The 13,007-nt window shown below is 40.8% G+C and overlaps 1 protein-coding gene across 1 annotated transcript in view; it reads left to right on the forward strand.

Annotated features, from left to right (window-relative positions):
- The first annotated feature begins 5,956 nt into the window (after positions 1-5,956).
- kcnk3a (potassium channel, subfamily K, member 3a) overlaps positions 5,957-13,007 on the forward strand; it is a 34,818-nt gene continuing 27,767 nt past the window's right edge. The window contains exon 1 of the mRNA XM_047573006.1: positions 5,957-6,375. Coding sequence (XP_047428962.1) covers positions 6,093-6,375 — 283 coding nt within the window. The 5' untranslated portion in view covers positions 5,957-6,092. The remainder of the gene's footprint in view (positions 6,376-13,007) is intronic.

Consider the following 13,007-nt stretch of genomic DNA (forward strand, 5'->3'; position numbering starts at 1 on the left):
GAATGTCAGCAGGATGCTGCGGGCCACGTCGAACCCCATGTAATGACATGTAGGCAGCTGAAGGGGACCCCTCCCAGGATGCTCTGGGGGCAGAAAGGAAGGGGAGGGGTGGGGTTGAGAAGGCTCCTGTCTCCCTGGCACTGCCTTAATGATGTTCTCATATCATGGCATTATGTAACGTGTTCTCCAGTAAAGTTTAGTCAGCCTCATACACCCCGTGCTCCACCAACGAGCGCACGAGCTAACATGGATCTGTGTGTGTTGCTGTAGTTGTTGGTAACACAGCTGGAGGCATTTTTGCCCCGAAGGACCTCAGAATCAATGTGCATTAGAGCCATGGATTTCAGGTTTTCGTAAAAAGAAATTAATTGCACGTTACAAATCATGTCAAAAAACAACAGAAAAGAAAGAAACAGAGAGAAATGTGCCATCTGATTGCAATAATTTGTTCTCAATCATTTAGTTTTTGTTAAACATATGGAGTATAATCATACTTAAATTTGGTTTTAGACTGTTGAAAATTAACATTTTTTGTTGTAGTTTTAATGTCTCACTGTCGGGCTGTACAGCTCAACCAACCGGTCATCTAACCCAAATGTATCCACCTCTAAAAGGTAACGCAATACGACAAGAGCCTCTACATTCATGCAGCGACTGCCCAATGATAAATCATATAATATTTCCTACATTTGAGAATGGTACTTGTTGAGTAAACACATGCATGGAAGGAGGGAAGGCTTTCATTGATTATTGTCAGTATCGACCTGTGGTCATTTGTAATGTATGAACTATTGAATCTCTTTCCCAGGCTGGTCTAAATTCTTTTAATTTACAGTGATATAAAAGAAAAATAAATATCTTTACATTTAAGAAACAAGTTTTTGCTTTTGTGATTTGAACTGCCTGATGTTTGGTGGGTTTACACTGAATATGCTTTCATACTTCTTTTTACAGAAACTCTCTATCTAGCATCATGCAGGCAAACATTTCAATTAGTCGAACACTACGTGACCAAATACCTGCACAATTACACCCTCATCCGCCACAGCAGTACTTTGCATTTAGTGCCAATTACCGATGTTAGCATACTATCATAATAGCATAACACCTTAGCATGTTCAAATTCACACTGATGTTAGCATTTAGCCTTGAAGAAGCGCTAACATAGCAGCTTGATAAAATTTTTCCATTCTGTATGCGCTCATTTAAGAAGGATGTTACAGTATCTTTGGAGGATTTTGTCTTAACTGTGTTTAGTCTACATGGGCTCCGGCTCATTTTGAGCAATGTGATTAGACGACCTCCCGTTGCTCCTACTCGAGGGTTTGATGACCTGCACACGTTTGCTCTTCCTCCCAAACCTTCTTGTGTCTTTGCTCATCACAGAGGACACATTACACAAAGTGTGTCATCAAACCGAAGGCTTGACTCACTGTTTAGAGATGCACAGCTAGTACAGTGTGACTTATTATGTCTGCTGGGGTTTTTTCTGTTTATTTAATCACTTTTGCCATTAGCAAATGCCACTAAGCATTATCACAGTATTTACAGTGTGCAGTCCTGGAGATTTCTTTTACAGCCAAGTCATTAAAAAATGATATTTACTTAAAACGCCAGAGCATAAATAAGCCAAGCCTTATCTAACTTATCTGTTTTTCGTTTTTCACAGCAGTTTACTTTTTTTTGGATGCTTCAATTTTTGAACACCCTGGAGGTTGAAAGTACATCAAAGCTCTGACTTCAGTGTGGATTTTGCAGCCTCTCCAAAATCGCAGTAATGAGGGTCCAGGCTCAATCTCCTGCTCAGAACACTGGAGGTCAGAACCCGCCACCGGAAAATTTTGTCTAATGGGTCGCTGGCTGCAGGAAGTGGTCAGACTTATGAGGATATATTGGCGATTACACGGTGGAGGGGACGCAGAGCGCTGACGGGCCTGCAGCTGAAACCCCGTGGGTCTGCAGGACTCTACAGCTGAGACCGATTTTCTTGTTTCAGATGATGTCCCAGAGGCAACCTGAGAATGAAATAACCAGCAAAACTGAGCGGGCACGCTAAACACAGTTTGCGTTTGTGTCGGTCGGTCAGCTCATTAATGGCTTCTCAATTTAACCACCTGTTTGGAGCTTGTGTAATAATACTCGTTACTTGCGGTGCTGTTATGGAGCAGTTGGTAGTAACCATTATGTCACACTCGGTTTCTGTTTTAAATAACTAACTAAAACATAATTTGTACAAACAATTGAAACTTGATCATGCATCAACATTATATTTGACTACCCAATATGTATTTGATGTGTATTTTAATGTTTTGGTTTGTCCCAAATCTCATCCACTTACAAAGAGGGAGGTGGAGCTTATGATCTATACTGCCGCCAGACACCAGGGGGAGCTCTACTCGCTTTGGGTTCGCCTTTAAGCAGCTGTTCTGTCCATCTATGCATGCAGCCCACCCAGGTGTTTTGATTGACCCAGCAGAATGGGTAAATCAGAGAGTACTGTCTTTATATGGGATTTGTTGATTAATGTAAAAACATGGAATATAACCAGCCTTGTCCTTCAACTGTTGTGTTATTGTTTATGTGCATTACTTAATTGCACTGAGGCCTCTAACAGGTGAAGTGCTCAATATTGATTCGCTTATATAACCTTGCTACTACGTCACCTGTGAACGGGGGGCATATAGTATAAGGCTATATCAGACTACCGTCAACAAAGCAAAACATTTTCAATCGAAGCGCCATTTGTGCACCCACGTTTAGGTACTTGATTGTTGTTTGCCAACAACGGTTGCTCGTGGTGTTCATTTAACGTAGGCAATAAATGATACATCCTCACAAAGGAAGAGCGGCAGGTAAACTGGTGACTGGGTCATTTCAGACCAATCTCACTGATGCATGCCCCAGTGAAGAGCTTCTGCTGTCATTCATAGATTAGCATTGGTAATCCCTGTCCACTGGCGAAAAAAACATTCCTACAATGGAAGGCTTCAGCATCAGAAGTGGATCATGGCCTGGTCTGATCTCTTTTAAATACATCACGTCTGTTTTGTGTAGTTGGTTAGAATATGGCAGCATGAGTAAAAGGAGAATGATACAGTATGATACTGTGTGTAGCCCTTATCTATACGCCATAGACATCATGAAGATGGACGGCTGCCTGCCATCCATCCTCATGCTAAAGCGAGTAGAGCTCCCCCTGGTGTCTGGCTGCAGTATAGGTCATAAGCTCCTTCATGTTAGTGGACGGGACTTGGCAAAAACTAAAACACTAAAACACACATTGAGTGTATGGTCCTCCTGTTGGAGGTAGAGCAGAGCGCGGTATTAATATTAAATTGTCTCAGTTTAACCAATGCAAAGAAGTGGAGACGTATCGTCCATATTTACATACAGTCTATGGTATACACCTCTTTGTGGCATTGGTATTCCTTTCCTCTTTCAGCAGAACAACACAGCCTATCACACTCCAGAAACAGTTTGGAAAGCGTCTGAGGAACATGATTAAGACACCACAAAAAAGAGCATCTTTTGAAAGACCACAGATTTGATCCGTTGCATTGATTAATTGACGTATTGATCGTCCGAGGCTCGCAGCTCTGGAAATTTGTGAAAGGGAGGATTTATGCAGGCTCAGTCACGGCTGACTTGACTGACCTGTTTATTGAAGCCAGAGCTATTTCTGTCCTGGGCACACAGCGTGGAACTTAAGATTGGCCACAATCTATTGGTCAATGATCGAGCCAGCGAAGTGTACTGCACATGTCATTGTCTGTCGCGGGTTACGTTATAGATATATTCTGGATATGTAGGGCTGTTTCAAATATGTGTATAATCTCTCAGTTATGGCTGACTGGGGAATTGAGCAATGTTTTATCAGTCAAAATGAAAGCATGCACATTTTATTCTCCATGAAAAAAAAAAACAAAAAAAAAAACAGATTTGTATGTGTGTTTTCACTTAATTCATTGGTTGGGATTTCCTGAAGTGCTTCACAGCATCCTCCCATAAAGCGTCTCCATGTCCCACTGACATCAGAGAACACATAAGGGAACCACTTACTGGAAACCAGTGACTCTGTAGGTCATCAAAATTGGCCTCGGTTCGACTTTCACTTGACATTTTGTCTGTTTGCGTCATCATCATTCCCGTTTGAGCTTAAACACACATTAAATTCGCTGCTGACACACCTCTTGCTAAATTGCCCATCAGTGTAAACACACAATGTTTTAACAAGGCTGGAAACTTTCATATGAAAGTTTATTTACCCTCAAGTTTGAAAAGAAGCTTCTGGTATTGCCTTGCCGGACGGGGGGGACAGATGAGGTCAAAGAGCAAGCATTAGAGTTTCCCTCAGAGCCAAAGTACCAGCTGGGTCCTGTAGAAGTTTCGTAGTGAGTCATGTTGAAAGCAAGATGGAGATGGATTCTTTTTAGATGCAATAAAACCTTCTCACAGCTTGCAGCAGTGAATGAAAAGGGATTTTTTTTTTTCCTGCTTCCAAGCTGCTCTGATGAAGTAGGTCACTGGTCACCAAAACAAAGCTGCTGTACTCCACTTGGTCTCACAGGAATTGACAGGATTCCTTCTAAAAAAAATGAAATATTTTCATGGCATCGTCAGTAAAAAAAAAAAGAAAAAGAAAAGAAAAAGACAACGAGTGTTTCGTGAGGACAAGTAAATCGTCATCAGTGGTTGCACAACTACCGCCCTGATTCAAAGTATGCATCTGACAACATGTGGTTCTTGGCCTGACTTTTCATTTTTATGCATTGGGAGGTAGCTCATGTGGACGTGGTACAGCAAGATATCCCAGAATGCATTTCACTGGCATCATCTAGTTCTCTGCTATTCAAATTACTCCATATGTATTAATGAACACTCTTCATGTTTATGTGTCAAGTTTCTCAAAGTTAAAGTTTGAGCCGTATGTTTCTTTGTAGCGCTAAAACTTCTGATTATTTTCTATTATCAACTTATTTATTTCAAGAAACTGGAACTGGACTGAAGGTTAAAGATCCAAATTATATTTGACAAAATCTCCAATTTTTGCCCCAGATTCAAATCCAGACTCATGCACATGGCATGTAGACACCCCATAAAATAATAAGAGACAATAACTTAGAAGAAAAGAAGAAAAACATACACACACACAAAAACAAGATACATAAAGTGCCTAAAATAAAGGCCTTAATATAACTCAAATACTTACTGTAAAATTATGAGTAAGAGTGTGGGTAAAATCAATATGTGTGAAGTGAGGCTATTATGAGTCATGGACTTCAGTCTGGATTCAAAATGTCATTAATAATTTAGATGTTTTTGCTAAATGAAAAGTAAAAAGTAAGTCTCTAAGTAAAAGGAAACTGACTCCAGTAACTGTAGCCATTAGAAAAAAAGAGGAAGTGAGGTCAGGCCAGATGGACGGGTTGACAAAACATTAAATCGTAACACAGGAAGTCAACATTACTTTGAACTGCCACGTTTTTCTTTTCTTTGTTTTCCAAAGACATGCTCATTTAATTGGTTAATACTTTCACTGGTGAATCTAAATTGGCCGTGAGTGTGAGTGCTTGTCTGTCTCTCTGTGTTAGTGACAATTAAGTAGATTATTAATATAAATCAAACATATATTTGAGTAATTAAAGGCGTGTCATCCTGAATGCATGTCCTGATTGTCACAGGGGCTTTTCTGACATGAGGCTTGAAACTGGAATAAAAGCAACACATTTTCTTTCTTTCTTTTTTTTTTTTTTTTTGAGATAAAGTTTAAAATCAGAGAGAGACAGAAAGAGAAAGATAAAGAAGGGGGGCGGGGGGAGATGGGGGATGGCTGTACCGAGGGGGAGGATTCCTGCAGGGGGGGAGGTGAGGGACAGAGGGAGGGGTGGTGCTGAATGAACAGCTCCTCAGCTCATAAAGTAATCAGAGAGCTCCTCTGCTCCGTCAGAGCCGCACAGCCATGAGCCAGCCGAGTTCCCCCTCCTCTAGACCCGCGCTGACACTCCGCCTGTCCCCCTGACACACACACACACACACACACACACACACACACACACACACACACACACCACACGATACCACGCCACACCACCATGAAGAGGCAAAACGTGCGGACCCTCGCCCTCATCATTTGCACCTTCACCTACCTGATCGTCGGCGCCGCGATCTTCGACGCGCTGGAATCACAGGAGGAGATGAGCCAGAGGAAGAACCTGGACCAGAAGAAGGAGAAGCTCCGCGGGACCTTCAACTTGTCCGAGAAGGACTTTGACGAGCTGGAGAAGGTGGTGCTGCAGCTGAAGCCGCACAAAGCCGGGGTGCAGTGGAAATTCGCCGGCTCCTTTTACTTCGCCATCACTGTGATCACAACCATCGGTAAGAGAGCAGCTCGTCTGTGAAAACTCAGACTTTTATTTATTTTTTTTTTTTTTACGCCGGCACGACAAAAAAAAAAAAAAAAAAAAGTTGATGTGATGAGGGTTTATTTACGGCCGAAATCGATTTATTTTTGTAGGAGTTATTTTGTCAGCTCGGGCTACGGTTCGGTTTGTGCGTAAAATGTGGATTCAAAAGCGTAAAATGTACGATAATCCCTTCAGGAAGTGGCGTTTAATAAAATAATAATAATAAAGCAAAGTAGGCCTTTTAGTTTCGCGTTACTCGCTTTTACGACTAATGGTAGTAAACGGTAGCTATGAAATGAAGGAGACTTAAAGTGCAACAGGTGCATAATCACGCCCTCGTAAGGCTTAAGAAAAATCAAAATTTACTCTCACTCATTCAAATAAAAGTCTACAACATAAATCTGCAACATACTTTAAAATTATGCTGCTTTTTTATAGCCATTTACATCCATAACGTCATATATAAAATCACAGTTATATCATTGTTGTTTATAAACAGTGAGACTGTACTATAAAGGTCATATGCTTACATAAGGTCAGCAACTAACAATACATCCTGTCCCTTGTTATTCATGTCAGCGTGACCTGTTGGTGGCAGCTCACCAAGGCAGAAACACAGAGATTGTTATTAGAGTCTTTGATGCTGAAGCGTTTTTCCACCAAAATTGCACCACTGGAAAAAAGGGGTCGCAGCTTCAAAGTCACATTTGCTGCAGCTGAACGAGGAACTCTTGAGGGCAAGCTTCTCTCCAAATACGAAATCCTGCTGCTCATAACTGAAGGTTGCTACTGGAGATGATGCTCCAGGAAATGCAAGTTATGAGACATCCATTCGCCTCCTCTCTCGTGCTGTAACTCATTACTCGTGCTCCAAAAGGGGGGCCTGCAACGCAACACGAGGCCAGCAGCTCTTTGTTGCACAGTCTTAAAAATGATCCAGTTTGCTTTGGTGATTTGATTGCAGCTCGGCTTCACTCACTTCTTTGCTGCAACACCGAGCTTTACATCTCACACGTTATCAGAAGGACGCAATCTAAAATCTAAGGAATTCATTAAATGTTGCCTCTTTTCTTTTTCAAAGGAAATTAATCAGATGTTCTTCTTATCTGAGGCCAGATAACGCGCATCCCCCTCTTTAATCTGTACTTTCGCAATAAATCGTAAAATGGCAAAAAGGCTCAGCTTGATGTGGGAGTTTCAGCACATTGTTTACCCCCCCGTTTTATTGCTAAATCCTAAATTTAAAGCAAGAAATAGCAGACTGACACAGTTAGCAACCAGCCAATGAACATATCAGGTCATTTAGCAGCTGAAGACATTTCCCTCTGGGGCTGGAGGAGACCAAAAACAGAGCTAAAAGACAATGATGAATAAATACATTTTTAAAAATAAAACTGATAATTATTTTCTGTAAGAGATGAATGGATTGTAAACTACTTCACAGAAATAACAACAACAGCAACAAAAAAATATTCAGGTTTAAAGCCACGCTATGAATGTTAAGCTAATAGCGGCCACTGCGTAGTTAGCATGATTTAAGAGTCCCTTAAATCCCCTGCTACTCAGAGATCACATTTATATTTAACATGCCAAAAGCACAGAGTCAGAGTAACAGTCATAAAGCCAGTAAATGTTAGTTATACAGCATTTAGCTAAGGTTTGCCCACATTAACAAACATCATTACATCCAAATGCACCATTTAAATGCCATTTAAAAACATAACAGAAAATCACTTTCACTCGTTTCTTTTTTTCATTCATTTTAAGTCATTAACCAGGTCCCTGTGATGGTTATTAAGCATGAGAAAATGGGGGTTAAGTACTATAGGTCAGCTACTATAAGCTTGAAGGGGTAAACCGGGAAATGAAACATTTCCATTTGTGACAGAGACACTGTGTTATTTCTTCTTGCCAAAAAAATGTCAAACAACTTCACATTATCATGTGCTTTTAATTTTGTTTAGAAGCCGTCCTTATCTCCATCTCCTGTCTGAGTCTCCCTACCTGTATTTAGTGACCGGGGCAGTTGTCAGTAGTGACCTGTGCCTTGCAACCCTATCAGATGCAGGCAGCTAATTGTACACTAACCCAACCCCGGGTGTCTGTAACCGCATTCTGTAATTGTGAGCCTCGTGGCTGCTACAAACACAGTGATTGGCGTTTGAGCCTGCTATTAAGTATTAATGACAACACCAGAGCCTCTGTGTTCCACTGGACTCTTCCTGGCACATGACAGTAACACTGTACATACCGTTATACTGTGAACACAATGCCACGCAGCCATGACTTACAGTAAAAATCCAAAAAACACAGAGAGGCACAATATGAGGGTGAAACATACCGTTTAAGCGTAAAAATAGACACCAACGTCATATTCTTTGAAATTATAATTAAAGTCCTTTTAGAAATGAGGCTTCAGGCCATTCGGCTCCAAAGCAGAACACCCCCAAGGACCAGAGAGCTCCAGCTCATGTGAAAAAAAATGAAATGAGACCATCTTAACAAGGCTATTTTCAAATGTAACACATGTATGACAACAAATATATATATTTATATGTGTGATATAACAAATATACACTTCAGTTCCCAATACAAGCTCAGGCCCTGGCATCCTCTCCTAATAATTTAACATAAGTGAAGAAAGGGAGGAGAAGCTGTAATCAGTAATCAGCCATCACTTTCCACGGGAACCACAGGAGGAAAGGGGAAGCGGAGGGCAGGGTGTCCATTTACCCAACAACTGTGGGGAAAAGATGGAGGCGACGTGAGACACATGGGGAAAATAAATGAGCCTCTGAGGCCGTCCTCCCTCACTCCTCACCTGGAGGTTCCAGGGGCGGACGCCTCAAGGTCGTGTAGGAAAAACAGAGGAAAAAAAAAAAAAAAGTGGCATGAAATATGAAGTCTGAGACTTAAGTCACGTCTCATTTCCTTTGCGTGGGTCATCCGATAAAGACATGTGATTTCAGGAGGTGAATCAGTCGTGTTGTTCCTCATGAACAGATGGCGTTTGGTGTTTTTTTTTTTTTTTTTTTATAGCACATGTTGACACAGAGTACAGTGGTCTTTGTGCATCACCCAGTATTATATCATGTTATGTTTGCACAAGCTAAATTAAAGGATTGGTTCTTTCAAATTGCACACGCACACATATTTTCAATTTCGAGGAAGGCTAACCACACACTGAGACTCTTCAACAGTGTTTCCATAAAAATATATAAATAAATACTATGAGCAGGTTTAATTAATGCTTAATCTTAATCTGTGTTGGTATCTCTAAAGGTTTGAGGAAGTAGCCACCCTCTAAAGTCCAACGTGAAGAGAAGAAGTTCTCACCTTTCCCCACAGACTTATCCTTTATATGAAACCGAGCTGACAACCATGCGAAAAGACGTAAAAGTGTTGCATCACAATAAAAAGCTTTAGATTTATGTATTTATTTTGAAATATAAATGAACATTCGATACATTTCAGCCAAGATCCTCATCTCCTCGTCTTTATCTGATCGTAGAGTTTTAACTCTGGTGTCTGTGGTATCATTCCTGCTCTGGTTTGCGATTTAAGTTATCCAGCGTTGATTGTTTGTCAGAGCTGAGGAGGGAAGCCAGCACAGAAACCGAGATAGAGGAGCCTACAGCGACTAAGAGGACGGCTGAGAGGCAAAAGTTATGAATGTAACTAGGTTTCTATGAATCCATTGTGTCTGATCCTAAATAAGTTTAAAAATTAACCTAGGTGGCGTCAAGAAAGAAAAAAAGGATTCAGTTTAAACTGCAAACTTTTTTTTTTTTTTACAGCAAATAAAAAAACAATCTTTCCTGCACCTCAAGATTAACAGATTGTAACTCTAGTAGCAACCTGTAGTGCAAACTCAAAACAGTACGTGAGGTATCAAACAATGCAGAACGTGTTTTTAAATCATATAGGTGTCAGGGTGTCAAACTCATTTTGAGTTCTGGGGCCTCACACAGCCCAGTTTGATCTAGTTAAGTTCAGTTTATTGGTTTAGAACAAATTATGTTACAAATCTGTGCAATGTGGGAACGAAGCCATTACAGGCTTGTACAGAGTTCCACCCTTAGCCATGCAAAATACATAGTACTACAGGCAGGCTAAACAAAAAAAACGTCAAAATCATCACAGTCAAAAAAGGATGAGGGAGGGCTCAGGTAGATGTAGAGGTATAGATAGATAAATAAATTGTGAAGGGTGTCTGGAAGATCTTTGAGTTTCCTGTATGAATAGACATGTCTAATATACATTCACTTTGTCAATAGGTTGTAATTTATATTTTTTAAAGAGGGGCGCGGAATGAGCATATCTGCTATATTTCAGATATTTCTTCTGTATTATACGTAATTTGTTGAGGTATGGAGGGTAGGTACCCGCCCAGACAAAGTGGGCTGGACCGGTAACATATTAGCATAACAGCATAAAGTAACGACAACTCCAGATTTTTTCCATTTGTTTTAGTGCAAAGAAGATCAAGTAATTTAGGAGAATGTTTACATTTAATGAACTATCCTTTATGACTGCTGTCTGCTGTTTAGTCCTAGGTCTCAGTGTTGAGCCCTCTTCTCTTTCTAAAGCATTTGACAAACTAGGGCTAGGAGTTATGTAATTTTCGCACATATTCCTGCTGTGGGCCAGATTTGACCCTCTGGTGCCGCTTTTGGCCCGCGGGCCGTATGTTTGACACCTGCGATACAGAGCACAGAAAACCTATTAAACACCAGTATCATACCTTCCAGCGATCTTTCAACAGAAGTCAAAACATTTTGTTTCAGAGATTAGTCAGATTAATAAAGAAACTGTTTACCTCTCACTGAAGTCCGTAACCCTCTCCTTAAAAACACTTTTTTTTTTTTTTTTTTAAATAGTCACCATATGGTTGTAGTTAGAAGCATTCCTTGATAATTTTTCCTGTGTTTTCATGATTGTGAATCACCTCTTGTTAAATAGTTTTCGCGCAAAGATCACTTGGCAGTTTTCCTCTTGTTGACGCATTAGACGTGAGCTCATCTTCTCGACGGTGGAGCTCCTCGTCTGACCTAGTCTGCGGATCTGTAATCTGTCGAGGCGAGAAACTGAACACACACGCGCCCGGGACATTCAATCTGTACGAGTCACTATAATCCCAAGATAACATTCAGGCAGGGTTAAAGCCGTGGAGAGGCTGCAGAGGAGAAGCAACGCTCCTTCATCACATTAAAAGCAAGAGCTGAAGCCCTCCCAGCTCTTGTCACCACCACCGGCGCCTCAGTTGCTGCTGCTGCACCGTGCAGCTACCAAGTGTGCAAGTGTATTAGTGTATGAATGTGACGATGGATGAAAAAGCAGATAAATCCTCTCTGGGTCAGTGACTCTTATGTCTCTATATGTGGACTGACTACGGGTAAAACATCTGATTATTTTTTTCTATTTTCATTGCTGGCACCGTCTCTGATCTGTGGGCAGGCGTAGATCCATTTTCAGCTGCTACGTATGAGGGGACATGCTGAATTATTAACGGTAATTACTTACATTAGTATCGTCATCGTTATTCAGTCAGCTTAAGAGGTTAGTGCAGTAAGTGGTTGAGTGCACAGAGAATATGACTCTCGCCAGATATTCCACGTGGGCACCTGTCGCCACCAGACACACGGAGACAGATGGTTTTCCCAGACGCTGAACAGATACAAAAAAAAAAGGTTACAACATTCAGACGTATTCAATTACCATTCAAATGTAGACATGCACTTTTTTTGGTGCATGAGTCAAAAAACTGTTGAGTGATTCTTTTAGTTTCTGGAGCGATATTACCTCCAAACCTCCTCGGGTGAATGGGTGATTCATAATAGGAAATACAACTCTGTTTGCCATTGAAGGCGCGTTCTCTGATGAGTGCACATTATTACCCACCACTGTTAAATAACTAGCGATGTGAATCATCTCGTCCGGTTGTATTAAATGGACCAGGATATCTAAGATGACATTTAAATTAGCGCTTGAGTCTGAACCGTTAATTTTCCATTTTTTTACAGGAAGATTATCGCCCCAAAGTTCATAATAAAAAGAGTGAGCGCAGTTGTAGGTTGCAAAGGGTTTTTAGTAACATTGCAACACGATGACATAATTTAAAGAGCAACAGTCAAAGCTCCAGCGACACATAGCTCTACAAGCGCACGTTTATACATGAAAGTGTCACTAAGAGAAGACGATGCGCAGCCACTTAAAGAGCATAGAAACAACATGTCACACAAATATAACGACCACACGCAAGAAGCGTGAAATTTACATGGTGCAGACACGCTGCATGATGTAAGATATGGAAAACATGAATTGGCCTTTAAGTCAACGGAAATCACGTGCATCCTGTTTTTTTTTTTCTCGGTTTGTTTTTATCAATGCACCAGTTCTTCCACCTCAAATGTAAACCCAATTGTCAGAGATTCTGATTTTTTTTAATGCACAAATTCAAAGTATGTCACAAACATTCCCTTAATACAGTATCCTCTGTGAAACAGTACAGACGCACACTGGAGTTTGTATTCGGATTAGATTCAGGCAACTAGAGCACGCTGTTAATGTTTGGCTTCTTCAATATTTAACTGAATTTTCTCA

The sequence above is a fragment of the Mugil cephalus genome, chromosome 21 (genome assembly GCF_022458985.1).
Source record: "Mugil cephalus isolate CIBA_MC_2020 chromosome 21, CIBA_Mcephalus_1.1, whole genome shotgun sequence".
NCBI classification, from domain to species: Eukaryota; Metazoa; Chordata; class Actinopteri; order Mugiliformes; family Mugilidae; genus Mugil; species Mugil cephalus.